This window comes from Rhinolophus hipposideros (assembly GCF_964194185.1).
Source record: "Rhinolophus hipposideros genome assembly, chromosome: 17".
NCBI classification, from domain to species: domain Eukaryota; kingdom Metazoa; phylum Chordata; class Mammalia; order Chiroptera; family Rhinolophidae; genus Rhinolophus; species Rhinolophus hipposideros.
This window is the reverse complement of record NC_138063.1, coordinates 1664636-1692594: the sequence shown is the minus strand read 5'-3', so window position 1 is coordinate 1692594 and position 27959 is coordinate 1664636. Positions and strand designations below refer to the sequence as shown.

The 27959-nt window shown below is 50.2% G+C and overlaps 2 protein-coding genes across 11 annotated transcripts in view; one reads left to right on the top strand and one right to left on the bottom strand.

The window, feature by feature from the left end:
• Positions 1-9202, top strand: part of ZNF236 (zinc finger protein 236) — an 88213-nt gene extending 79011 nt beyond the window's left edge. For all 4 annotated transcript variants that reach the window (XM_081078697.1, XM_081078699.1, XM_081078698.1 and 1 more), the window contains 4 exons: positions 1994-2191; positions 4318-4447; positions 6514-6690; positions 7236-9202. In XM_081078697.1, coding sequence (XP_080934823.1) covers positions 1994-2191; positions 4318-4447; positions 6514-6690; positions 7236-7360 — 630 coding nt within the window. In that variant the 3' untranslated portion in view covers positions 7361-9202. The remainder of the gene's footprint in view (positions 1-1993; positions 2192-4317; positions 4448-6513; positions 6691-7235) is intronic.
• Positions 9203-13162: 3960 nt separating this feature from the next.
• Positions 13163-27959, bottom strand: part of MBP (myelin basic protein) — an 86794-nt gene continuing 71997 nt past the window's right edge. For all 7 annotated transcript variants that reach the window (XM_081078085.1, XM_081078089.1, XM_081078091.1 and 4 more), the window contains 5 exons: positions 22650-22757; positions 21136-21171; positions 20712-20744; positions 17079-17195; positions 13163-14648 (listed from right to left, as the gene is read on the bottom strand). In XM_081078085.1, coding sequence (XP_080934211.1) covers positions 14604-14648; positions 17079-17195; positions 20712-20744; positions 21136-21171; positions 22650-22757 — 339 coding nt within the window. In that variant the 3' untranslated portion in view covers positions 13163-14603. The remainder of the gene's footprint in view (positions 14649-17078; positions 17196-20711; positions 20745-21135; positions 21172-22649; positions 22758-27959) is intronic.

Here is a 27959-nt window from a genome sequence, read left to right as displayed (position 1 = left end):
GCCGTGCGTCCTGAGTGAAGAGCGGGTGTGATGGGGGTCAGGGCTGCGTGCTTGAACGACTGCCAGCGCCTTTCCCTTGCGTGTGGTTTGTGTCTCGGTGGGTAGGGACTTAGCACTATAGAATGAGATGTAGAGCGAGTAATGTGCCAACCTAGTTGTCGATTTGTTAGTATTGTCTTCTATTTGCCTGCTGACCAGATCTCAGGCAGCCCTTTGCTTTTAGTGCTTTTGGTAGGTTTCCTTGAGGTACGTTTGCTGGTTCTTTTACATCTTGCTGTTCTTTTCTTATACACATACATATGTGTGTGTGTGACCTATTGTCGTCTGACTAGTCTTTCTTCTTAAAACACATGTTTTGGGAGACCAACACATTTAGTAAATGATAGTTCTAAACATAGAAGTCTAAAAACTCTTTCCTTAAAACTTTTCACAGTTAGAAGTAAAGAGCAGGTAATAATCTCTTAATGGAAGAAGCACTAAATTTTATGCATAAGTAGTTTTACCAAATGAGTTTTAAGGAAATTACTCAGTGCCGTTCAGTGGGCAAGGACTTTTCCACAGAGACGTTAGACGTGACCAGCACTGGGAATGTCCCCCAGTCTGGCCTAAGTAACTAGCTGAGTTTTAGTTTCTTTAACGTTCCTCGTCTCATGGTCCCCAAGACCACACTCAAGTTCAGTGATGCACTGGGAGGCTCAGAGGACTCAGCACAATCTGGGACACTCGTGGAGACAGTGAATGCACACAGATTGCGAATGCTTATTTGTCGTGGAAGGAATGTGAGAGTCAGCAGCAGTTTTCCAGGTGTATTTTAGTATAACGACTGCCGAGGAGTATTTGAAAGCATTAATGAGAATATTAGCAACTGGACCTCAGGGTTCGTTACAGTTACTGTCTTTCCTTATGTGCCCTTTGTTTTAATCGTGGTTTTTTTTCTGCAGCCTGGAGTATCATTTATTCCTGTGGTTTTCAAACTTTCTTTGACTTACAAGAAATATTATATGTTTTACTCAGTGTCCTGAACACACATGTTCTTTTGTTTCTTTTTGTTTACACACCCAGACACTTTTGGACACATGCATGCCTGACATAGGCGTCACAAAAGTAATTCCAACTCTTATAACATGTGACATATTTGTATTATCTGTGCTCTTCTGCTCTTTTCTATTTTATTCCTTTTTTTCATTCCATTCGTTTGTATCCCAGCACTGATTACTAATATTAGAGAACCTTGTAGAAACCTGTTTTGTTGTTTTTTTTTTCTTTAAATTTTATCCATTTCTGTATATTCTAGTATTATGAAAAAGTATTTGATAAATTGGAAATAAGTGACAAATTCCATGTATTTTCTTTATAATTGTTTGCAATTTTCTTTCACTAACTCATCACATAGAAAATGTAGTCTGCAAAACTGAACTCTGTTGTTTATAAAGCGGAGTAATAAAGTCCTTCTGCTTTATTTCTTTATTTTTAGGGTGGTAATGGCACCCCATTAAAATGACTTGAAAGATTCAAAGTTTGGGAGAATGCTTTAATCCAGTCAAAAGCTGAAACCCCTGCCCCAAAGTATCGTTGTGGTGCGGTTTGCTGAGGAAGCTATGGCATTTTTCCGCTCTATTGTTTATACTTGTCTAAGCGCAAAGCAGCTGCGTAAGAGCATTTCCTGATTGTTGGCTGCAATCTTTTCTGTGTCACCTCATTTAAGTGCCACCACGTCCTGACAGGCAGGTACTGTGATTGGTTATTGTTTCCCAGGTGAGGAAACAGGCCCAGAGTAACTGAGCCAGTGGTGTTGGCACTGGATTTGCAGCGGGGGGCGCTGTTGTGCAGGTGACAGCATCCTGTTGTCTGAACCCTGCTCAGTCAGGGCCCCTGAGGCATCGCAGAGCGGTGGCCTGGGCGTGGCCGTGTTGTTCTGTCTTCTCTGTCATTTGTCACCTGTCAGTTCGCAGACTGCTCCAGTCAGTAAAGTCGCTGATCTGATCCACTCCAGGTGACTGACGTCTCTGCCAGCCTGGCCCAGGGCAGCCAGCCCGAGAAGGAGGGCCGGCTGCACCAGTGCCTGGAGTGTGGCCGCACCTTCGCGTCGTCTGCCATGCTGCTGCAGCACAGCAAGGCCGCACACGGCCGGGAGCGCATCCACGTGTGCCCCGCGTGCAGGAAGGCCTTCAAGCGTGCCACCCACCTCAAGGTAGGTATGCCACCGGCCGCTCCACCTTGGACACTCAGTGGGCCGCCACCCTTAGTCACAATGTTACTGGACAGGTGTTTTGAGGGAAAGCTCAATGGAGGTAAGTGTATTTAGTGGTCGTTTTAGTTTTATTAGGCCTGTGGGGTGGACATTATTAGCAGATTGCATATCCATGTGCAATTCTCAGTCAGGGTCTGATGCAAATTGAAATGACATTGAGACACCATTTCTCACCTATCGGGGGCAAATGTTAAAAACCTGCCGGCAGCTGTTGGTGGGGCTGTGGGGAAACTGGAAGCCCTGTTAACTGCTGGTGAGACTGCAGGTTGGTGCACCTTTTTGTAGGGGAACGAGGTGACAGACAGCTAACCAGACCCTGCCTGTACCCACCAGGAATCGGTACAAAAATACTTGCAGGCAGGACTGTTCCCCACGGCACTGCTGGTGACTGCAGACATTGAGCACCACCTGAGTGCCTGACCTAATGGTGAGACACCCACCCAGCGAGGACGAAGGAATGGGGCGAGCTCTGAGGGATTTCCATGACCCGTAGGGAAGCGCCTGCTCGGAGGGGATGTGTGACTGTGCCCTTGGCTGCTTCTTAGGTACCGAAAACATCGTAAGCCAATCAGGAGGCAGTGCCACACTTCCTTCCTCCAACCTCTGACGGAGTCAGTCAGTAGCAAACCGACCGAGCGGGCCGCTGTCCATGCTGACAGCCGGCAGGGCCACCCGTTCTTCCTACTGAGTTCTCTGAGTGGAGGAGCCCCGGTATTAGCATAGTTGGAAGAGGACTCGACTTCATTTTTCAAATTCCAAATACAAAATGAACCCTTCTCGACGGGTGTGTGTGCACCGCTTACGACTGAGCCATCCCCATCCTACCTCGGCTTGAATTTGGCTGCCGCTAGAATGTCCATGATGTGGTCACGCACGCAGTGCCTGCAGCGTCAGTGTCCTGATGTGTAACTGAGTATCGGTGCTTACGCTTTGTGCTCGTTTGGAGGAATGGAAAGTGCTTGCTTAATCATGCTTCACTTGTAGTAGGGAGGACAGAAATCATAGCCACGGCATATATGTTGTCTGATAGAGAGTAAACCCTGTGAAGAGGCAATAAATGAAAATAAAGACATTTCTTAAGATTTCTAGATACCATATTTTACTTATTATATATAAGGCATATCTTAAACATTCTGAAATGGTAAGGATGTTGTAAAGACTAAATCTGGCGTTTTGATACCTATAAATTACTTTTTCTTGATGACCTTCAGAAATTGGGAATTAAAAAATATTACGTTGTGCCAGAAAATAATTAAGGAAGTGTTACACACACACGCACACACACTAACAGGAATATGTCAAAGGGACACGGGAGCCAATGGAAAGAGCTCCTGGTGGCCAAAGCTGGACAATTAGAGCAAGAAAATCAAGTAGCATTGGATTATAACCTGCAGTACAAAATAAATCTCTGTGAGTTCTTACTGCTGTAACTGGTGGATGGAATAAATCACTAAATGCCCAAGAAGAGACCAGTCTCCCGGGGAGGGGATTTCTGTAGACGCGGCTGTCCCCGCTCCTTAGGTGTGAGATGCAGACTCACTCCCATCTTTCCCTGGAGTGCCCACGGGGCGGGGTGGACACACTCATGCCACCCAACTGCAGCCAGGTGACCGGGTCAGTATCAGCAGTCAGGAAGCGTGTTGCGGTTGTTCCTGACATTATCGGACGGAACGGCCTCTGCCACCCGACACCCATAAGCCTGGTCTAATCATGAGAAAAACGTCAGACACGTCTCAGCTGAGGGAAGGAAGGCCCACACGTTCCTGAGCGGTCCTCTTGAAGCTGTCAAGGTCATCCACAACAAGGGAGGTCTGAGGAACTGCCCCTGTGAGATGGCCCAGGTGCCTGGCTCCTAAGGTTACCCGCCACGCCCAGGCCCGGCCCCTCCCACTGCGCACGCCACCCTGCAGGCTAACCCAGGAGGACCCGTGGGAAAGCCAATAAGAGACCAGCCTCGCTCCAGTTGCCACTGACCTGAATCCCCTGTTGTTCTAACTTGACTGCCAAGTCTGTAAAGTTGCTGTATGATCTTAAGTGTCTCTTCATTTCTGTGGACTGTTTGATAGGAGCATATGCAGACACACCAAGCTGGCCCGTCTTTAAGCTCCCAGAAGCCGAGAGTGTTTAAATGTGACACTTGTGAGAAGGCATTTGCCAAACCCAGCCAGCTGGAGCGACACAGCCGCATTCACACAGGTAACGTGTGCAGTGGGGCTGTGGGTTAGGACCCCTTGCAGCGACCCACCAGTGAGTGAACGAAGAGCGCTCTGCAGGGACGTCCTCGCACAACAGGCGCGTATTTAGAAAGCAGGCACCATGCATTCCACGTATCCTTACCTTTCCATCAGGTCAAGTAGAAAGTGTGCTCTTTACATCATGACTATTGGACATGGAAGCTGGCAGGCAAAGGCTGCTGCTCGGCCCGCAGCCCTGACCGCACGTGCTCGGGCCTCGCGGGGCTTCACCCTGCCCCTTCCTGTGTCTCCAGACTTCCTCACTGGCTTTTCCTGTCTCTGCCTAAGTCTGCCCAAGGCCTTCATCTCAGAGAAAACACCAACAAAACGAAAACACCCGCCCCTTCCTCTGCCCCTTGCTCACCTCTGTGACCTCACCCTCAGCCCTTGTCTGTCGCAGCGGCTCATGACTCCTGCAGCACCGTCACGTTCCGGGGACCCTGCAGGCTGCCTCTGCCCAGAGCTCTGCTCGGCCCCGTGGCCCTGACGGTGGCCCCTCCTGGTCTGGTCTCCCCGCGGGCCCTGCAGCCCTGTGTCCACACAGCAGCGTCACCAAAACCCAGAGACAAGTGTGCAACCCCGTAGCCCTCCTGTGACCCGTCCAGCCCTCATTGTCCACGTCCTGGTCCCTGCAGCACCCTGGCCCTTGTCAGGATTGCCTTTGCTGGTTACCTTTTCCACAGCCCTCCCTCCCTTTGCCCAGCCACTTCTGACTCGCCTCCCGATGTCAGCGTGGACACCCTGGCACCCCCACTGACACCAGGGTCCTCCTGGTGCTGCCGGCAGAGCACTGCCCGTCACAGCCCTTGCCCGGCCCTGGGGCTCACGCATTCTCAGCGATGTCAGCACATGCAGCACTCACTGGGTCTTCAGCAAGTAGCTTTTGAGTGAAAAACAAACAACTGTGCTGTCACTCGTATTTATTCGGGACGTAATTGTAAGAGAGAAACTGCCCTTTATAATAAATAGGTGCATATGAAGGGTTTGAAGAGACCACTGAACACACGCCACTGTGACGTGGCTGGCTGTGCGTGCGGCCCACCCCTGCTCATGTGGGTGCTCCGTCCTCAAACCAGCAAAGGCCCTTGCCAGCTTCTCGTCTCTCCAGCTTCTCTTCCGCCTGAGCCCTGCGCCTGTCAGGCACACGTGGGTGGAGCCAGCCCGCCAGCTTACGTGCCCTTTGCACTCAGCCCGCGTCCTCTGTGACCTTAACCACATCCGTGCCTGCACTTTTTCTCCACGTGCCACAGTCACCGCTGAGCTGTCCTCATTGTCACGTCCCAGGGATTTGTCGTGGCCAGTGGCTGGGAGGGGGAACAGACCTAGCCTGACACAGGGACATCCTGGGAGGGTGAGGGGTGGGTGCTCCTGGAGCTACTGCGTGGGGCCTCGTGCTGACTGGCGCGTGGTGCAGCCAGGTTCACGGGAGGGGACCAGGACACAGCCCAGCAGAGCACACAGGGTCTCGCCTTTTAGGCCAAGGGGAGAGACTGGTGCAAGGCCCTGGGACAGGCCAGGACTCGGTCCCTGGGGGCTCAGAGGTGGGTGAGGAATAGTGAGGGGAGGCGGCCTGCCAGCCTGGGAGGGGGAACGCAGCACTGGATCCTGGAAGTGGGCGCCCAGTGGGTGTTCCTGGGGCGAGCTCCTGGCAGACGTCAGTTGGGCAACGTGTCCTTGAATTTTTCAGTTTCCACGCTGACTTGAAAGCAATGAAGTGGCATTTTTTAAAGTATTGTATGAATCCTGCTTTGAGTTAAGTGGATTTGATCTTCTCAGGTCCTCGATGTCTTTGCTTTAGTACCCAAGTGTAGCACACTTTTTTGTCTAAACCATCTGTGCTCTCCGTTAATTTCTGGATGCTTCTAGGCCTTTGAGCAGCTTTGGGTTAGTTTTGCCCTGTGTGTCACCATGGAGTGGGTTTGCTAGGACCGCGTGAGTTGGCGATCTGGCTGATGGTGGCAGGAGGGACATTTGCAGACGTCCTCCCTGTGCCATGTCCTGGCACTGAGGAGGTCACGTTGTCCCCAGGCGAGCGGCCCTTCCCCTGCGCTGTCTGCGAGAAGGCGTTCAACCAGAAGAGCGCGCTGCAGGTGCACATGAAGAAGCACACGGGCGAGCGGCCCTACCGCTGCGGCGTCTGCGCCCTGGGCTTCACCCAGAAGAGCAACATGAAGCTGCACATGAGGCGGGCGCACAGCGGCACGGGTGAGGGCCGGGGGCGGGGGCCGGGGCGGCCAGCGCCTGGGATGTCCCCAGGCAGGGAGTGCGTGTCCCCCCAGTGGCCAGCGCCATGTCCTGTCCACTTTCCCGCAGCATGCAGTTGGGCCGTGTTGCAGTGCAGGGGCCTGGTGCTGGGCTCCGAGCCCAGACAGCAGGTGCAGACAAGGTGTGGACCAACAGACAGGCCTGCGTGTGTCCCCAGTGACTTGCTAGTGCCACTGCAGGCCCCTGCTGTCCCCATACAGATGTTAGAATGCTCCAGTGTCTGTGAGGGGAGGTTGTGATGGGCACCCTCTCACCGGGGCTGTATTAATAGAGCCTTTCCGGGAGTGGGCACAACGCAGGTGAGCCGCCTGTGCCGGTGTTCTGGTAACAGCCGGCGTCACCGACAGAATTGTTGAATCTGCCGCTGCAATTACTCTTCTCATTGGGGTGGAAAGCACGTCAGTGTAGGAATTTCTCATCTGTTTTGTGTGACGCATTTTGTGCTGCTGGCCATCTGAGACTGTGCTCGTGTGTCTACACTGCAGGAACTTTGCAGGCGTCCGCCGGCCGCCAGGAGCAGGGAGGCGAGGAGCTGAGCCAAACGCTGCACCTGGAGGAGGTGGTGCCCGAGGCCGCGAGCGAGTGGCAGGCGCTGGCCCATGTGTTCTGACCCCCGCAGGGACCGTCGGGGGTGGGAGGCTCCAGTTTAACTGCAGAGCAGAGCGCTTGGGGTTTCTGCTGGGAAGCTTCACGTGTCAAACATGTTACCACGATAATTTTTTAGCTCTAAAATTATCTAAAGAATCATTGTGTTTCAGAAATTTACAGGAAAGAAACTGGGGGTGTAAAGACGCCGTTGTGGTTCGTCTGCAGATCACGGAACTCAGGTATTACAGCCAGTAGCTCCGCCTTCGCCTGTGGCCAGTGCGTCTAGTCAGGAGGTTAACGGCCTGACCTGCATTGTGGTGGGATTCCTTTGTATTAGCCAAGACAGGCGTAGCATGGAAACGGCCAGATAGGTTTTCCTTCGTGCTTTCTGTTATAAGAAGCACAGCTTATAAAACAACCATAAGATAAAGTGCATGAAGCCCAGAAAAAATGTTAGAACACACAGGGAAGTTATTTCCATTCTTTTCTCTGTGTGTTTTGAAATCAGTAGAAATTGACTCTTTTTAGTCAATAGTAAGTTAGTAGAACTAAAACCGTGAGAGATGGCTGGACCAATTCTCTCTCCATTACAAACACCTAATCATTAGTTACAAGAAGACAGCGTCTGGAGCGTAAACATGGGGGACAGTGAACCCGACACGATGAGGGTGAAAGGCCGTGTGATGCCACTCCCGCCTCGACAGCAGGCCCTGGGCTTCCTGGGTCAGACCCCTGCACACGGCGGGAGCCGCACGCTGCAGACGGGGCTCCTGGGAGCCGAAGCCCCTTGCCCCTCATGAGCAAGACGTGCGTCTGTATTGCAGGGTGGGAACCCACATGGGCCCACGATCGTCCCCTCGTGCATAAGCACGTGTGGTTTTTATTTCAGGGAATTCTTTAGTATCTATCATCAATGGTGCCACGTTCAACGTCCCAAACGAAACCCACCCCGCGCTGGGGGTGTGTGTGTCCTTCCCACAGCATTCCAAAGATGGAGCGTCCGTCCTTCGTGTGACCCCTCCCCAAGATATTTATATGTTCTCTATATAAATGCATATGTACATACACAGGTATGTGGGCCTCTGGCTGAGCAGTATATTTTGTAAATACAAGCACTGACCCAGTTACAGAGAGCGTCAGAGTTCTTACCTCCACGAGCACTTCAGATCAGTATTCTCTTCATTTTGTTAATAAATGGATCTCTTTTCCTTGTAACATAGAGCTGGGGTTGTTTTGTTTGTGTTTTCCAGAAAAATAATTGCCTTTATTTTCTCTCATTGCCTCCCTGGTTTCACGAGAGAGCAGTTTTATTATAAATATTGTATGGATTTTGTATATTAAGAGAGGAGCTCGTTTCAGATTCCTGAAAATAGAGACATTTCACTGTTATTTTTTGAAAGGGCATCTTTGATTTTTTGTTCTTGTTCACTTTCGGATATGTATATAAGTAATATCGATGGTGATATAAAAACTTTTGTTATGTGAAAATATTTAAGTCAGAAAACTGTTAAATAATATTACTTTTTTTTCAAACTGCTTTGTGTATTGTATATTTTTTTAAGGGAAAAAAGCCTTATTTGACTTATCCTTGTGATACTGGACTTGTTATATATATCCTGAGGTTTTCCTGAATGTCAGCGTGTGTACCTGGCTGTCGTCAGTGTATTCAAAATAATTGTAATTTTGCCAGAGTTTTAAAGGTTCTGCTTTTAATGCACTTTCTTTTATAATTTTGTATTAAAATATTTTAGAAGTGTTGATTAATTCTGGTGAACAAATATCCGCAAAGTTGCAATTATTGAAATTTTACAAATTTTGTTCTTGTTTATTTATTTTGGTTTTGGCATTAAATGTCATCTCAGGACGGTCTCTAAAAGGGGTTTGTTTAATTCCTAATTGCACAGAAAGCATAGTTCACTGAACTGTATTGGTGAACTGCCTGTTTAAGCAAAAGGCCTTACCAGGTGAGTCGAAAGCCTACTTTTATTTTGGTTACAGAAAAAGAAAAAAAAAAAAGAAAACTTGCCAATAATTAATTTTGTGAGTTTTCTGAATTTATTAGCAGGCAAACACAAGACATTATTGTATTATCTTGATTTACTTCCTAATTATAAAAGCTGCTTCTTTGCAAAACAGTCCTTGAAAACATCAAGTTTTGTAAAGATATAATTTCACTTTGGATCTTCAGTGGAGTACAGGCTGATCTTTATATTCTAGTGGTTGATAAACAGTCTTCTGATGAGATTTCTAGAAGCCTTCTGCAAAGCCAGGATTTTGAGAATAGATAACTGTATTTTTAGAACTATCTCATCCTAGCATATCTGTTTTGGAATAACAATAAATAAAAAAATGAAGTTAGGAAGTGTGATTAATTCTTTTTTTTTTCTTAAATATTTAAGAAAGTTTGGCATACGAATTAATTTCAGGTTCAGATAATTTTTAACAGAAAAGAACTTTAGTATTTTGCTTTTCCTCTGTGAAGTTCAGGCAATGACAGCCTACCCTTGCAAGGTCTATTTGAAGAGTTTCCAAGTTCAAAAATGAGGACATTGCTCAGAAGCAGGCACGCTGCCTGCATGTGCTGCAAGCTCCTCCCTGTCCTCAGCTGTTCTCTCAGGGGCCGGTGACACACGCCCTGGTGGTTTAGGTCCCTTTTGAAAGTTCCTGCCTGGGACCCACTTCTGTGGGTTGCAGTGCTTAACCAACCTGAAAGGATGAAACACCTTCCCACAGAGACTGAACCCCGATGGGTGTAGTTTATAGATCAGTGCATGGAGAGTCTATAAAATGGCATGCGAGTAAAACAAAATCATCCTTTCAGAGATGGAAAGTCAGATCCCCTTTCCTGCACACACCCCCCTGTCCTTCTGCCCCCACGCACGTGCACACCAGCCTGCGGCCCAAAGGTGCAGCACATCAAACTGCCTCTTGTCCTCTGACCATGTGACATGGGGTCCTGGAAACCTGTCCAAATGAGGATGTCCCTTTTCACAGGAAAATTTTAGTACCATCCTATTTCAGCATTGAACTAGGGAACACTGCTTTAGGACAATATTTTGTGCTCCCCTGCCCATTGTCATGTTTAAGGGAATGTAGATCTGAGTTTCACAATGACATTGAGTGTTCTCTGACTTCTAAACTCTTAACACCATTTATGTGCAAGAGACACTCGCGGTAGTACGAGACTCAGAAAAGTAGAAGTGGATTTCTGTTCTTCACATGATTTTCCTCTTTGCAGAAGAATATTCATAACTCACAAGGAGACACATTTTTAACAAAGTGGTCGTCAGATTTATGTAAGGCACGTTTTTGAGAAAATACGTAAGATATGTGGAACGGCTTTCCGGTTAGTACTTTAGAGAGATCTCATGCCTGTTTTTCTCATGCATATTTTTTCCCCAGGAGTTTATTTCAAAGTCAATACTATGCTCCCACCACCACCAAAAAAAAAAAAGTTAACCCAAGGCTGGATCGCTGCTAATTAATATATCCTTTTTCTAAAAATCTATTGTACCGAATGAAGCAGAGATGAAATTGTACAATTGATATTTCTGAATCTAGATGTCTTCTCTGTTTGCAGCTAATCTATTTATGTAACAGGTGTTTTGGAATTTTTAGAATTTCAGAAGTGCCTGCATACAGGTTTGGGGCCTCTGTGACTTTACCTTACTGTAGTGAAGATCAGCACTTTAAAATCTAGTTGTGTCTTTGTTGTTTAAAAAGTGGGGCCGTCAGACTCTTACGGGGTTGGACGCCCTGAGTTTCCCCAGGAAAGACACAGGCTCCTAAAGCCAGTGTCCTGTTTGGTCACTGCTAATGTGATCTGAACTTACCCCCCTTCCTCAGTCACACGCAGGCACCGTGAGCGCGCAGACGCTATGCTCGTTATTTACAGGGGTGACGAATAAAACACTTCAGCACTAAAAAATGAAGACTAAGTGGCAGGAGCAATAGGCAGTAATCATAAAAGATTTCTCTAATCTTTTTTATGTGTAATGCTTCACAGCATGGAGACTTTTGTATTAAATCAAGATTTGTAATCTATTTGACAAATTCTAAAATGAGTGATTCATTCTCGATTCACCACTAAAGAAAAATTTTAATTTTTTTATTTACAGAAGAATTTTTTTTATCTTCAGAACTGTTTCATGGTCTGTTTATACGTTGGATGATATTTATTTAATCCAATTTTGTATTAGAAATGGATAGTTATGCCAAAAGCCACTGTGCCGGCCTTAAGAATAATAAAACTAGTTTTTGTATTATTTGAAAGCTCCTGTATATTTACTTGTTTGGGCTTTTGGGTGAGTTGTAACTGTTTAAAGATGGGTCTTTGCTTTACGTGCCATTTTCAGAGTGAATTAGCTCACAGAGCTGCTGCCTTGGCAATGAATTCAGATCCCTGGGTTGGAATAGTGTGAGGACGTCTTATTTTCTCTCCTTGAGGGTATTTTACACTTTCTGTCTTGTTGGTAAGACATTTGAAAGTGACTTGAAGTGAAAATCAATCATAAGACCAGTATCTGTTCCTGAGATGGGTGGGGTATCGGACTTTCCCGGAAATACCAGTGGAGTTAGCTCATATTATAGCATCTAGTTCTTTGTAAAGATATGTTTTCAAACTTTTGTAAGTTCGTAGTTTATAGAGCCATTATCCTGTCGAAATAACAAATTAAGGATCTCTTTCTTCTTAGTTCACTTCATTTCTACCACAGACTGGGGACTCCGTACACTTTTGGACTGAAGTAGCTCAAGTGATCTGACTCCTCCCTGGGCTTTGCTCAGAGGGAAAGGGAAGAAGCTGATTCCACCTCCTTGCTTGTTTGTCCGTAGGGGAATATCGCTCTACTGTTTTAAATATGGTGGGTAGAGAAAGGTTTGTTCTTTATCAGATGATGGAAAGTTTGTTCGCTGTACAGTGGATTGCTTTAACTATTGAAAATGCTTCTTCAGATGAATTTTTCGAGAATGCTTGGCTGTGTTACAATGTGAGAGCATTTGTGTTTAAACACAAAGGCATGAGTTTGCTGAGCCCCCTGGGCGCCATCCAGCCGCGGCAGGGTGATTCGGGATCTCAGGTCAGCGTAGCCCGCACCTACCATTTGTAAAATGCAATTATTTTTGCAGGACGCTGCAGCCTCCTCCGTCCGGGGGGGTTTGGACAGAGACAGGAGGAGGAAGGGGTGTCGGCACTGGCTTGGAGTCGCACCTGCTCGTGGGGGCTGCCCACTGCCCAGCGTCCGGCTCTTGTTAAACAGAAGCAGGCCAGGGTCGGGGGGCCCGCAGAAATGGGCTGGTACCCTCCCACCATCGTCTCAGACGGGGCCTTCCCTTGCTAAGTTTCACAAATTCAGACCATTTCTCACAGCCGTAATTGAGACAGAAAAGAACCTGTGGTTTTGTTAAAAGCAAAACAAAACGGAAAATGATTTCAGTTAGCCTTGAAGGAGAATTCTTATAGCCGAAGCAGCTGGGAACAAAGATTTCCCAAATCCCTTTTCTGTCAATGTTCCTGCCAGTACCGTGGGGCCCAAAGTAAGTTTTCAAAGACCCTGCAGTTCACACCAGCCAGGCGCTCACATTGGCGAGATACTAAGAGGTGAGTGGACTTGCAAACATCGTTACCGGTAACCTGAGGAGTCCTTTCCTGGGGGCCGGAGTCGATGCCCCGACAGGACCCCGTGCACTTGGTCTTGCTCACGTGTAAACCGTGCGGTGAGCGCGCACCTGCTGGGAGGCTTACGTCCACACATCACTCTGAGACAGGACAGTCGCTTTACGGGGCCACGTTCTAGAGACCACAATGAGAGGAAGACGGCGCCAATGTCATTAAAAGTTTATTATTTGATTTCACTACTCAAGAACAGAGGGCAGTTTCCGTGAGACCCACGGTCGCAGCCCTCGCGGCTGCGCGACGTCTCGAGCAGTGCCCACTGAGCATCAGCTCCGATGCAGAGGGCTTGTGTCCAGCGATTTGGAGGTTTTGTTTCCGAAATGTTCTTTATGTTTCTCTTATCACTGAGGCTATGTGTTAATAGACATTGTGTTAAACCCACACTCGACATTCAGAGTTAGAACGGGATTAGAGGGGTGCACTCGGCATTACGTGGGCTATTCCATCTACGGGAGACCTATGCCCCTGGGGGCTCTTTGGAAGGTGACAGGGTGCCAGGAGACGCTGAACTCACAAGGCCGTCAGTATGTTATGGAGGGGAGCAGGGGAAGTGTCAGCTCCTGTTAGAAAGGAGTTTGCTTCAGAGGACAGCTCCTCCATGCTCGGATGGCCGACCAGGCCCAGCCATGCATGTAGGTCAGGGGCAGGGACGGGGCAAAGGCAGGCCCCCACTAGGCCTAGTCACTCAGCACGCTCGCTTCTAGGAGACAAGCAGACGGAGGTTAGTGTTTGCCATGTGCACTGCCATGCCAAGCGCACCACCGGTCACGTTCGGCTCCCCACATGACCAGTGTGACACCGCGCGGCTACCCAGAAAACTCCTACAAGTCCCGCTCTCTCTGTGTTGGGCTCCCTGAGCCCCCAGCCGGCCGGCTCTGGGGAGGAGGAAACAGGTGGTTTGTGGAGGCCGCTCTGGTTCCCACTGTGCCATCACCTGATTTCCAAGATCCCGTTTCCTGCTCGAGGCCACCGCCCAGCCCCTTTGTCTCCTCATCCCCTCTGTCACACACGAATCTAGCCAATTAGGGGGTGGGAGCAGCCCACCGGCCCTGTGTCCACCACATCACACTGTCCTCAGCTGCCCGCCTGCATCTCACGTACCGAAGCCCCCGTGGGGTGAAGCCACTCCTGACTGCCCGATCCTGTTAGGAAGATGAGGTGCCTTGGGGGAGACAAGGGGCAGGAGAAGAAACCAAAGGAAGCGCGGATCGCCAGCCCCACCACCCGCACGCGTCCTGTGCCCACAGCAGTGTCTCCTGGGAGTGCCTGAAGCCGAGGGCGGGAGAGCACGCAGCGCGAAGCCAAGGACGGAGGGGTGAGATGGAGGGACGTGGCCGTGGTCTGAGACCCCAGGAAACTTTATCTTGAGATGTACAGTAGTGACGGTTTAACCGTTTCGTGTTTGCGTTTTCTCCATGTAGCTGCTGGCCAGACGTTGCCGGGGATGCGCTGTGGCTGGCCCTCGCGTGCTCAAGTCCAAGGCGATAGGAAGAGGTCATTTCTAGAAGTAGGGGATTTACGGCACTGGTTAAAATCGTAAGGCAGAGATATTAAGAAGCTGAGGACAGGGTTCCGGAGCAGGAGGGTGGCTTCAGCGTCTCGCCATGGGCGATCCAGACCGACTATCTCTTCCTCCCTGTGGAGAAGACACAGCGTTAGGTCAGCGCTGGGCCACCTGCATCCCTCCCCCCGCCAGTCCCCTTTCCTGGAAACCTGGCGCCAGCCATCAAGGGCTGTCACTTGGATCTGCTGCTAGAAATGATGCCACGTGAAGCGATCTTTCCATTCCGCCCAGCCTTCTGAATTTTCAAGGACCTGAAGACCTACGTCGCGTAGGTCAGGCTTTTCCTGACTAGTTCTGACTGTCCCCCAAAGCAGAGTCCTGCCAGCACCACAGGAGCTACACGTGCACGGTCTGCACGCACGTGCTCACTGAGTCTGTCGGCATTGTGTGTCCCAACCACCGGACACACCACATGTGACTCAGCACTGAGTTAAAGGTGAGGTACCCAGTCATCCCACCACAGACTGTAAACTCTTGATGTTTTAATGAGCCAACTAGCACCTCACACAGGCCAGAGACCTCCTGCCAGCGATGGGCGGTGATTTGGTGGAGGTGAGCCTGGACCCGGGGTCACCTGGAACCTGCAGGGAGCACGGGTCCTGTCCTGGAGCTGTCACATCTCCTAGGTTGATGCCATCAGCCTCTTACAGCAGAACCTCTCAATGTTCCTGTCCTTGTCAGCAACTAAGAGCACCTGGAGCACGAGCCGTGTGGAAAGGCACGCCTTCCCCACAACGAGACCGCTGTCCTACAAGCCACAGGTGAAGACACACTCTCGGGGTAAAACCCCAGCACGCATGTGCCCACGACCACCGGACGCGGCCGGGGACAGACACAGCAGGACCCCACAGAGCTGTTGTCTGGGGACCACGCACAGACCACCCCCCATCTGCACAATCTCGTCTTCCCTTCTTCTGCAGGGGAAATCCGACAGGAATGCTAATCTCTCATCCAAGAAAGATAAAGACGAAATCATCCACGACTCTTCTCTGGACTGGGTGCCCTGGGCATCATGGCGTTTCCCTGCCTTTCCCAGTGGCTTCCCTGTCAGAACAGACGCACTGACTCTTGGGCTGCGTCTGTCTTCCTCCCTACGTCTCTCTAGGCTGGACAGGGGTTGACTGGAACACCTTGTGCGTAGTCGTGACCGTGGCGGCAGCTAACGCAGCCCCAGGCTGTTGGGCAGGGCAGTCGGTGATCTTGTTTGGCTTGAGAGGAGGTGAACACGGTGCCTCAGGTGGCTGTTCCAACGGGGACATGGAATGAGCGAGTGATCGTTCCTGCTGCCGCGAACATCCGCTCTGTGTTCAGCGTGACATGTGCTCTCCTCTGGATGAAATCAGTGTGGGAACTCCAATGCCACATGGAAAGGGCACCATGTCACCACTCAGGGACCATCCCACTGCCCTCCACCTTTAAGCCCTGAAGTGTTTACGTGTTGCTGGAGCCTCGGCACTGCGGCCACAGAATCCACAGGTCTCCCTGCTGGTCCGTCCAGTCTAAGGAATTCAGAATCCAGTTCCCATTTTTGCTAATCTCTGCCGGGGCTGCACGACCGGTTTTTCAACACTAAATGTTAAGTTATAAGTCACACTGTGTCAGTCTCTCCCTGGAGCCCCTGTGACTCCACCTTTCAGAGTCACTGTCAAAAGCCCTCAGGAGGCTCACAGGGCTTACCTTTTCCCTTACCTTTCCCATGTCCTTCTGGCTGCTGCTGGTCATTCCATGCCACTCACCCTCCTCACCTCCCTCCTCCTGAAACCCACTGAGGCCTTTTCTGTTCTCCTTTGGTCTGGAGAGAACTGTCCCCGAGGTGTGGCCAGAGAATGCCAGCTGCTCAGGAGGCCCTCTCTGGCCACCCTTCCTGGAATGGTAACCACCTCTCACACACACACAGGTACACGGCGCTCTTAGCCCCTTCCTGCCTGTCCCTCCGGAGCTCGTGCTGGGGGCGTACAGATGACCAGAGGACATTCTGAGATCTCCGGGCTTCTCAGCACAATTGTTCACTATTAGAATAATATCAGCTGCTGTTTCTGTGAGGAACCTGCAGGCACCCTGTGATCACGCTGTCCTTTACCGTCACTATGGTTTTTGTCCATGTCACCCTACTTTATGGAGCAGGAAACAGAGGCTCAGAGAGGTCTCTGGCCAAGGACACTCTGCCAACAAATCTGGGCCTGGTTCTGTGTCACTCCAGCATCATAACCAATGGGACAGGCCACCTGAGTGTTTCTGAGGATGCCTCGCCTGGGCCAACCATCCCCATCTTGTCACCTTGTCCTGCTCATTTCCTGGGGGGCAAAAATGCCGCCACCAGGGCCAGGAGCCACCTGACCTTCCAGCTGAGTCCCCGGCACAGCTGTCATGTCCCCCAGCTGTCCTCACACTCCCCTCGGAGCTGGCCCCGTGCAGTGCTGGCTCAGAACTCCTGAGAGAATGCAGCGAAGAGGCTGCCCACCCACCAGCACCCGCGCCCCAGACCCTGGCTAGCCACGTTACCAGTTTGAAGATTCTGGAAAGCGTGCTCTGGGCGTCGGCCCTGAACCCCTTGTGAGCCGATTTGTAGTCGGAAGCTCTGCCCCCGTAGCCAAATCCGGGCTTCTGCCCCTCGGCTCCCTGCAAGACAAGGACACGGTGCTCTGCTTCCAGCCTGTCCCCAGGAGCCCCACCCCCAGTGGCTGGTGACCCGGGGGGCTCAGTGCCCTCCCTCCACGTCTGTCAGATGCTGGCCTGGGCCAGGCTCTGTTATGAGATGTTCCCCAGACTCTCTCGTTCCAAAGGTCAGTGTCTTTTCTACAACAGCTGCCTCCCTGCTTCACGCTGTGTGGTTTCCAAGAGAAGTAAACGTCGGCCACACAGGGTAGACAACTTTTGCCCGCACGGGACTGGAGGAAGGGGACACAGGAGATGGCCTGGGGAACACCTAGGCTGTGTGCGGCCTGTTTTCGGGTGGTTTGCGCAGACCGTGTTCATGTCCACTCTGTCTCCTAGAGACCCAGGGGCAAGGCCTGTGGGCTTGGTGAGATTCAGTCACAGCTTTCTAAAGTCTGGGGACAAAGTTTGAGGTCCTTGGCCTAGAGAATTCTCTCTCGACCATGAGCACCATCGTGGCCTGGGGTCTGAGCATGAATATGGGGTTATGAGCAGGCGCCCTGGGCTCCAGAGCTGCGGCCACCAAGGGAGGGGGCAGGTCTGGGCACCACAGCACAGCCCAGGAGCCAGCAGCCCGCATGGGTCTCAGCCCCCTCCCCTCCGCCGTGTGACCGTGGACAAGCGTGGGACTCTCTCTGAGCTTCAGTTTCCTCTTCTCTAAAATGGGGAGCTAAGCGATCCCTTTCCGACGGGGTGGCTGTGAGGACACCATCAGTGGGCGTCCTGTTCTGAGAATGAAGCTCTGAGCTTGCCGTCACCTGCTGCTTCCAGCGCCCATTCAGAGAGGGTGACACAAGTTTTCTTTGTGGATCATAGCGATATTAAATGGTTGTGGCAATACAAGAATACTTGTGTCCTGAGTTTATTTTCTAATACGCTGTACCTGCGATGGGACGTTCCACTGTCAGTGTGACAAAGGGGTGGGACAAGCTCTGGGTGTGTGGCCATGACTGGTAGCACTCGGGGTAAAGGGCGCTCCAGCCTTTGGTGCCACATCCCCTGGGGGGCCAAGCAGCCGGCCACCCCCAGGCTGGGGTCTCTGCCTCAGGAGCTCTACTCGGAGGGCAAGGTCTGAGACGTCACTTTGTTTCGCCAACAACAAATGGGAGACTGTGTGGTCCTCTCCTGAGAATTCTAGCAAAGGGAACAAAACCATCTCCTGATGGAGACCCCAGAACGCTTTCCTTCAGCTTACAGTTCTTTCAAATTTCATCAAAGTGTTTTAGGGCTGGAGGGAACTTGGAAACCTTCTCATCCCCCTCTTTATGTTAAAGGAACTGGAGAGGCAATCGAGAAGGTTCCAGGTTCTTCTGGTTCACCTCTCTCATCCTGGGACCAGGCCCATCTGCCCAGGGCCCCCCACACAAGCTACTGCCACGGCTGCCGTCTTGTTCAGTCTGGGCTTGGGGACACACATGGGACATTCAGGTCCTAGGCAGCTACTTTCATGTGAAGATTGGTTTCAAGGTTATCAAGTGGCCTAAGGGACAGGGGTGTGTGGCAGAGAACGTGCAAGCCTGCATACTAGAGGAAAGCCAACACCGCCCTTGGATCCTGGAGGCTTCCACAGACATGGCCTCTCCACGATGGCACACAGAGGGACGGGTGACAGTTAAAGAGAGCTGCGCCAAAGAGAGACACACGTGACGTGGTAGGAGCCGCACTTGCCCATGCAAACGCTGAATCGTTCTGCCTCACTCTATTGTTTTTCTCCCAAAAGAAAGATTCTGAGAAAATTAAATTCAAGGAATGGTTTTCAGATTAATAATTTACTGGACTCTTCCTCCTTTCACATTCCTGGTCACATACCTTTGGACCACCTAGAATTTACCAGAAAACATACAACATAGTTTAGAAGACGGAAGTGGGGACTTCAGAACTCCAAACAGGAAGGGAACCCTGCAGCTCCAGAAAGCAGACGAGCAGGCAAAGGAACTATAGCAGAGGAGTTTGCTTTGGAGAAAAGAAAACATTGAGACATGTGAGTTGGACCAGAAATGGGAGAGAGGGGAGAAACGCAAAGCTCTTGTTTTCTGGCTAGTGGCTGGGTTGAAGTGGCCTGGCAGGAAGCAGGCTTCTGTCCCCACCCCATCCCCACATGCAGTGGGGACTTTGTGGGAAGTCCAGCGTCCACGCCTGGAAAGCTAAGAGACAGATCAAGTGGTTACTTAAAGGAAGGTTTCAGGGTCAAAAATGCATTTCATTCTTCAGTCTCATTTTGGTCTCCTGCTGGTACAGAAAGTCACAAATTAATTGGCTCTGAGTGCTAGCCCATGTGAATTTTCTACATTGTCACCTTTTTGTAAAGTCCTTAGGTCAAGAAAAGCTCAAATGTATTGGTATAAAATGTTCCAGCAAATATATCAGTTCATAATTCAATGTCACAACTTGTTGGAGAAATGTAGGAACTTTACGAAAACTTTCTTCTGCCTCTCTCTGCGGCGTCTTGCCTCCATTCTTCCTCTCATCCCTTTCTATATTTCCTTCTTTCCTTCCTTCCTTCCTTCCTTCCTTCCTTCCTTCCTTCCTTCCTTCCTTCCTTCCTTCCTTCCTTCCTTCTTTGCTTCCTCCTTCTTTCCTTCCTCCTTCTTTCCTTCCTTCCCTCCTTTCTTTGCTTCTTCCTTCCTCTTTCTTTTTGAAAAACTCCATTCATTCACTGATACGATGTTTATTAATTGAGCGTCCTGAGTCCACAGGCCTCTACTAGAGAATAAGGATGTTGTGTTCCCAAGATGACCTATTCCTGGCGTGTAGGTCAGTGATTATTCTTCCCTTTTAGTCTGAAATTATACTTTTCATAAAGTAAGAACCATACCTAATAGTTACTAGTCGCTAAGGTCTGTAAGTTTGGTTAGAATATCCTAGGTATCTTAAGTTGGTTCACTAATACCTAGAAAGTGAACAGATTGCCCACTTACGTCTTCATGAAAACTTTGTTCTCAGCATTCACAGCCTGAAATTCCTAAGAAGGTTTTCCTGGAAGCTTCAGTTACCACTAACACACAAACCAACTCTTCTGCGTTACTTAGGTCATCACGAACTGAACAAGTGAGGTGACCGCCCTTTCCGCTTCTTAGCAGAATTGCTTTCCTCAACAAAAAGCCAGCCTCTGGTGGTGGGGCTGTCCATGTCGGCGGGTCAGTCAGCCCCAGGCCCACAGGTGTGGGGAGGAAATGAGGGATTTTCTCAAAGAGGTCCTGCTCCTCCCTGGGGAGGGGCCCAGTGGGAGCAGGGGAGCCCTGTGGCAGGGGTGCCTCTGGGGCAGGGAGGAAGCAGAGCAAGGACGCCAGAAGGGAAGACCTGGCCCTGGGAAGCCCCTTCTTTTCCCTGGAGGAGAAAGCGGCAGGCAGCTGTGGGCAAGCCGGGCTTTGTGGGAAAGGAGGGTGGGACCGTTAAGCAATGGACACAGCAGAACGTAAAGGTCCGGGGCCGGAGGACCAGAAAGGAGGGGAGCTGCATGAACAGGCATTTGTCACCTACCCAGCTAAATCTGCTCAGGGACCGTCCTCGCCCCTGGATAAGGAAAAGAAAGAAATAATAACATTGTGATCAGTGCAGGAAAAAAGTTCTTGTAATTAAGAAGAAACAGTCAAAACAGTGTATGCTGAGGTGGTAGGTAGTTTTCGTCACACGTGCCCTTTCCAAGGGGTGCCGATGGCCAGCAGAGCTTCTGGGGCAGATTTCCATCAGGCTTTAGAGGGAAAGCATCCTAGGATCCATTATCACGGTCTGCAGTTGTGGCAGGAGGGGATGCCCTGTATCTCTCAGCCTTCTACTAGGGGTGCACGTGATACAACACTGTGAAACCAAGTCAGGCAGCCGAGAGTCCACCCCTCTTTTTGGTACTTTTCAGGGAAGGTCTATAAATAAAGTGATGATTAATCGAGACATTCAGAGGTCTTACCTTTCCTTGCGATGCAGGAGGTGTGCGAGGTGTCACCTGCAAAGACACAGGGTGGTGAGCGGTGGTGGGGGTCTCCCTCCGTCAGAGCAGCGCTGCCCCTCTTTGTGAGGGCCTGGCTTCTTGTGGGCAGCTCAGGGGCGACAGTGCCTAGCACGTGTCAGGCACAGGGCCTGCCCACGCTGCCTGGCTCCCCTCTCAGTCCCAGCCCACTGAGAAAGGGAGGCTCTGGGAATCTGAAAACAGCCATTGCTACTCAGATCTTCCAGAACACTCAGAAAAAGTTTGTGAAACTCATCGAAAGCCTCTACCACAAGGGAACTGATCCATCTTGCTGTGTATCCTTGTGACACACTAGTGGGGACCGTGAACTTCACGTCACCATGGTCCTTTTTTCGGGAAGGAAGTAAAGTGTCCCCTAATATTCCGAGATTCAAAGGACCACCCTCACGTCTGTGGCTCCTAAAAGTCACTTGTCAACATGGAAACTATCATCTTACAATGTCAGCTGAACAGAAAGTTTATAACTAGGAGCTTGTGGTTTTGCTTTTGTTTTTAAGAGTTTATTGGTACATGATTGTTAACTAAGTCCACAGTTTCCACCACGGTTCACTCTCTGTCGTACATTCTGAGGATTTTGACAAAGGAACGAGGTGTACCCACCATCACTGTGTCCAACAGACGACTTCCGCTGCCTTAAGGGTCCTGGGCTCCCCATTCAGCCCGCTCTCCCCCCAGCCCCGGCAACGACTGAGCTTTTAACTGTCTCCATGTTTGCAAACTTCTATTTTTAAAGTACGCTCTCATAGTAGATAAGTCTCAAAGGAGTGAGTTCTTTGGTAGAACGTGTAGTTCAGTAAGCAACAGACGTAGTTGGGACCTTGGGACCAGGAGCTAAGTCTGAGCTCCCAAGGCCAACCCACTGTGAGGAGGATGGAGTGCCATCAGGGGACGTCCCTAAGGGTTAAGCTCGAGTCCCCTGGGTGCACTCACGCCCCTCATGGGTTAGAGCTCAGAGTCCCTAAGGGTTAGAGCTCAGAGTCCCCTGGGTGCACTCACGTCCCTAAGGGTTAGAACTCAGAGCCCCCTGGGTGCACTCACGTCCCTAAGGGTTAGAACTCAGAGTCCCCTGGTTGCACTCATGTCCCTCACGGGTTAGAACTCAGAGCCCCCTGGGTGCACTCACGTCCCTCACGGGTTAGAGCTCAGAGCCCCCCGGGTGCACTCACGTCCCTCACGGGTTAGAACTCAGAGTCCCCTGGTTGCACTCATGTCCCTCACGGGTTAGAACTCAGAGCCCCCTGGGTGCACTCACGTCCCTCACGGGTTAGAGCTCAGAGTCCCCTGGATACACTCACGTCCCTCACGGGTTAGAGCTCAGAGTCCCCTGGGTGCACTCACGTCCCTCACGGGTTAGAACTCAGAGCCCCCTGGGGGCACTCACGCCCCCGTGACTGTGGCCGTGGCCAGCCCCTCCCCTCCCCCCAGTTGTCCCCCGCAGTGTGTGTCCCACTCACAATGTTCTTGAAGAAGTGGACCACAGGGTTCTCTTCCTGCGGCCGGCCGTGCTGGGACTTCTGGGGCAGGGAGCCGTAGTGGGTGGTCCTCGCCGCGTGCTGTGCTTCCTGAAACACAGGCGCAGTAGCCTCAGCACAGGCTGTCCCCCGTCTTGGGGCACTGCCTCTCCACCCCCTGGCACGGCCTCATGCTAGGAAGCCACCGAGGGGCCACCAGACACGCCTGTGGCAGGGAGGGACTCGCACAGGCTCTCTGGCTGTGAGACTGCTCGGTGCTGGGAGGTGTCCCGATCGCTGAGTCTGTGTCTGGCTCCCCGACATCACGTAGGAGGCCGAGGAATTGGGAAGGCTGTTGTTTAAGTGTGACTCCATCTAACATAGGGGCCGGGGAGGCAGGGCATCGAAAGGAAAGTGTCGTTTCCCTGACCTTCTGATTTGGATGAAGGAAAATGCTCAGGAATTACACAAAACAGCCAGAGCAGCAAAGACAGGCCAGCCAGCAGCTTTGAGAACCAGCCTGGTTCTCAACATCAGTGACTCAGGTCACAGTGGCGCTGAGTCTGCCCAGGCTGGGGCGGCCACTTCCACATCTTGACCACAGAGGAAAGGACTGGTGGGCTGACTGCGCGAGGCCCATTCATAACCAACAGAACCAGAACCTCTAGGTCAACAAATGGCGCCCAGAACATGACAAATGAGGAAGAGCAACTGTCGTGTTGACAAACCACCTCCGAGGGCAGGGAAGGAAGCACTGTCCTCGCAGCCTCCACATGTCCCTCCTTGGCTGGCCACTCACGGTATGTGCCCACCAGCAGGGACCCTGAAGACACCAGGGAGGCAAAGCATGAGGAGGGAGAGCCGACCACTTCTGTGGACAAGGGGCTCCATCTTCAGTGCTGACAAGGAACAAGGGAAGAGCCCGAATGGCCTTGGAGTTGTCCCCACCGCTGTGTCACTGCTGCTAGAGCCTGGTGAGGAATGGGAGTGGATTAAAGCAGGAGACTGCATGTCATGTGGGTTGTCATGCGGAGTCTCTGCTCCCGCTCCCCACACTAGAACGCAGGACGTGGTGAGGCCAAACAGGAACACCCACGGAGCCATAGATGGGGGAATCACACCACTATAGTCTCGCTGGTGGCTGGGTTGGAGACAGGAAGCAGGAGCCACACGATCCGCAACCCGCTGCCCGCTTCTCTGCCAACCGACCCCACTTGCCAACTGCAATCCGCACTTGCTAGCTCAGCCACGGCAGTTCTATCAGTGGCCAATGGCTAATTAGTCACAGCTGAAGGCCATCTACTACTCGAGCCAGCACCGTTCTACGTGAGGCCGGGAGCCTGGAAACTGCTCTCCGGGACTCTGTCCCCACACTGCGTTTGGAAGGTCACAGGATCCCTCACGGGCCAGCCTGGCCCGGTGCCTTCTGAGGAAATTTGGTTGACTCAGGTAAACGTGCAGAGGTGGGGAGGCGCACCTTCCATCCTCAACTCTGTGCAAGTGTCCTGAGGACATCTTCTCCTTTAGAGGACAGGGTGCCCCTCTGGAATTTGGTACATTTATTGGACTGAATTCAATGGGGGTAGTTGCGTCCCAGTGGGCTGTTGACAGTTATAGGTGATGGCCCCACACTCAGTTACATTCACCTTTATGACCTTCCCTAGCTGTGTTCCTGCAGCACACCCTCGGGTCTGAGACCCTGATGTTACTGCGGCTCCTTCCTCTGCTCTCGTCCCCTCCTCACTCAGCTACACATCTGGTAGGTGTCCCTGTACGACACCCCTTGCACTCGTCCCCTGGGCCCACTTTGGACAGTGACGCAAAGCTGGTGGCTCCTCTGATTCTTCCCTTTTCAGCAGAGTTTGCAAAGTGGCTGCCCCGTCCTTCCCCCACGAGCCCCTGCCCCACCGTGTCTAATTTGACTGGTGAGGTTATTAAATACCATTCTAACAGCTTGAAATACAGTGGTACCTCGATTTTCGAACGTAATCCATTCCAGAAAACCGTTCGAGTTCTGATACATTTGAAAACAGCCAACAGCTAGGCCTTAGGATTCTGTACTCAGTGAAAGCCGCGTGACTTGTTTGACTTCCGAGGCGTTGGTTTGGTTTGAAAACCAAAGCATTTACTTCTGGGTTTACGGCGTTCATAAACCGAAATGTTCATCAATGGAGACATTTGAAAACCGAGGTACTACTGTAGTTAAAATGGCCCCAATCCAGTGCGCTGTACTCATCCCTTGGTGCTTGTGAACCATCTTTCTGCGTGCTATGCACTGCATTTGGGGCCTAGAATCACCATGTACCTTTCTCTCACCCATCCTGTGATTAAATGAGAAAAATGTCTTAAACTTTACACGGTGGTTTGGGAAGAAATTAATGCCGAGTCATATCACGTAGGTCTCACATCATGAGAACTTATTTATGTTGTGAGATATTAACAAAGTGTTACGTAGATAATAATAAGCTTCGCATATGAATTATGCATGCCTGCTTTGAATGCCAAAGAAAACCATATTTTTTTGTGATTTTTATAACGAATGTGTCAGTCACCAGTCTTCTGAGGGAAAAGAAATTTAAATCTTTTAAGGAACACATGAAGTTGGTAGGTTGCATTTTAGCTCTTGAAGCTATGAAATCAGGGGTCATAACTATTCACGCCAAGCGTGATTGGTCTCTCCCCGGTGCTCCGTGCAGAGCTAAGCACAGAATGAGAATGACTGTTGGATTCACGTGTAGTTGTTTAGGTCACTGTTAACACAGAGCCTAACGCACAGATCTTAGGTAAATAAACAATTGTTATGGAGTCACGCAATTGTTTTTGATGCATGGGAGAGTGACCGAAATGCAGCTTTGACGTGAACTTTTGGGCTATAAATTGTCACTGCACAGATAATTGGATATCATCACATAGTTACAACTGTTCCGTTATATTATAGTTGTAATGGTCTGCTACTTAAAGGACATTTAGTCAACCACATTTCTATATACGAACAATGAACAGTTAAAAAGAGAAAAATGTGAAAACACTACCATCTATAATAGTATCAAAGAAACAAAATATTAGTTGTAACTCTAACAAAACAGGTATAGAATCTTTACGCTAAAAAATGCTGGTGGAGGAAATCACGGCCGGTGTTAGTAAGTGGAGAGACATACTGTGCTCATGGACAGGAAGAGTCAGCAGAGTCAAGGTGCCAGTTCTCCTCAACCTGACCGACAGACTTAATTAAGCGCCAGACTTAATACCAGCAAGCTTGTGTTTAGATGCGGACAAAGGGGTTCTAAAACCATAGGGAAATGCGGTGGGGCCAAAATAGGTAAACGGCGGAAAGAAGGGTACATGGAGGGTTTCTATCAGCTGATTTTATAATTTTCTGCACAATTATAGTGATGACGCCGAGTGCGGTGGGGCGAGGGACTCAGCAGAAACAGACCCACAGGAGTACGACCCATTGACCTTTGACGAAAGGTGCAAAGACAATGCAGTGGACAGAAGGTAGTCTTTTCAACAAGTGGTATTGGAACGATTGGACATCCATATCCAAAAAATTGGGCTGCAACCCAACAGTCACACCTCACACAAGAATTAACTCAAAATGGATCATAGATCTCTATCCAAAACTATAAAATCTTAAAAGAAAACTTAGAAGGAAACCTTCAATGACCTGAGGACCTGATGCCAAAAACATGATCCATAAATTGGACTTCATCAGAATTTAAACTTTGTTTTGCAAAAGACACTGTTAAGAGAATGAAAAGACAAGCTACAGAACGAGAGAAAATATTTGCAAATCACAGCAATGACAAACAACTTGAAGCTAGAATAAGTAAAGAACTCTCAAAGCTCGATGGTTTTTTTTAAAAAAAGCCCAGTGAAGAAATGGCCAAAACACTTAAATAAGCACTTCATCAAAGAGGAAGAGAGGCAGAAGGCAAGGAAACCCACGAAGGGAAGCTCAGCGTCCTGAACCGTCGGGGAGATGGAACCTGATACCGTCCGTCTGAGACACAATTAGGCGTTTCTCACAAAGCTGGTCAGATCCTTACCGTAGGACCCAGCAACACTGTTCCCCGCTTTTAGTGATAGAAGAAAAACCAAATATTTTGGGAAGTGGCTTTTACAATGCATATCTTAGCAATTTTTTCAGGGGGAAAATAATTTAAATCTTCCATGAAAACTTAGGATCGTCAGAGAATCTGTGCATGAGTGTTTCTCGCAGTCCATGTGGTGGGGGATACTCACTCAGCCATAAAAAGGCACCAACTCGGTGTGTCAACAGCTCAGAGGCGTCTCCATGGCGTTGACTGAGTGACGGGAGGCCTTCTAGGAGGATGTCATACGTGCCATCTCGTCTACGTGACGTCCTCCAAGTGACTAAACCACAATGAGGTGGCCAAAGCGGCAGTTGCCAGGGGTGGGGGCAGGGGGATGTGACCAGGAAGTGACAGCAAGAGGGAGGGTTTGGGGGAATGTACCCCTACCGTGGCGGCTGCTACAGGAAACTATACACGTGTCCAAATTCACGGAACGGTACAGCAAAAGCAAGCCAGTGCTTCTGTGTGTTAACATCTAAAATACCATAAAACCAAAAGGCCATTTCGCATGGTCGAGAGTAATGCAGGCAGTTATATCTGCATTACACAAGTTTCCTACCTGCACAGGTAAGGCTGCTCTCCCTCCAAACACATGCCTGTCATTTGCATCTTGGACACCAAAACCTGTGTGACCTGAGCAAGCCACTCTGTGTGTGGGGCTTCTGTTTCCTCCTGTGTGAAAGGATGTGGCTGAAACAGACTCTCTGAGAAAGTCTCAGCTTGAAAATGTTGCTAAGGGGCCACTGAGACTAGCAGCCAAGGAAAGAAAGATAATGGTCCAGTGTGGTTAGAACTCAGGGCGTTTCCTGGGATGCTGGGCCTGGGGTTTGCTCTGTTTATTTACGTGTCACTAAAGAGCTTTTGTGGTGGGCCCAGGAAGAAAAGCTACGGCTCACACCTCGGTTGCCATGGCGAGAAGCCTTTACACAGTGGTAGGAGGGGCTGCTGTACCTGAGTCACCCCTAAGTTTTTCTTATTGTGCTAAACACGAGCATATAAAAGTGACCGTCTTCACAATTTCTAAGGGCTCAATGCAGTGGCATTAGATACAGTCATAGGGTCACGCCACCGTCACCACCGGCCATCTCCAGGACTTTGTCATCTTCCTAAATGATACTCTGTCCCATTAAACAACAACCCCCTGTCCCCCAGCCCCGGCACCGTCTACTTTCTGTGTGTACGATGTGGCTCATCCAGGGACCTCACAGAAGTGGGG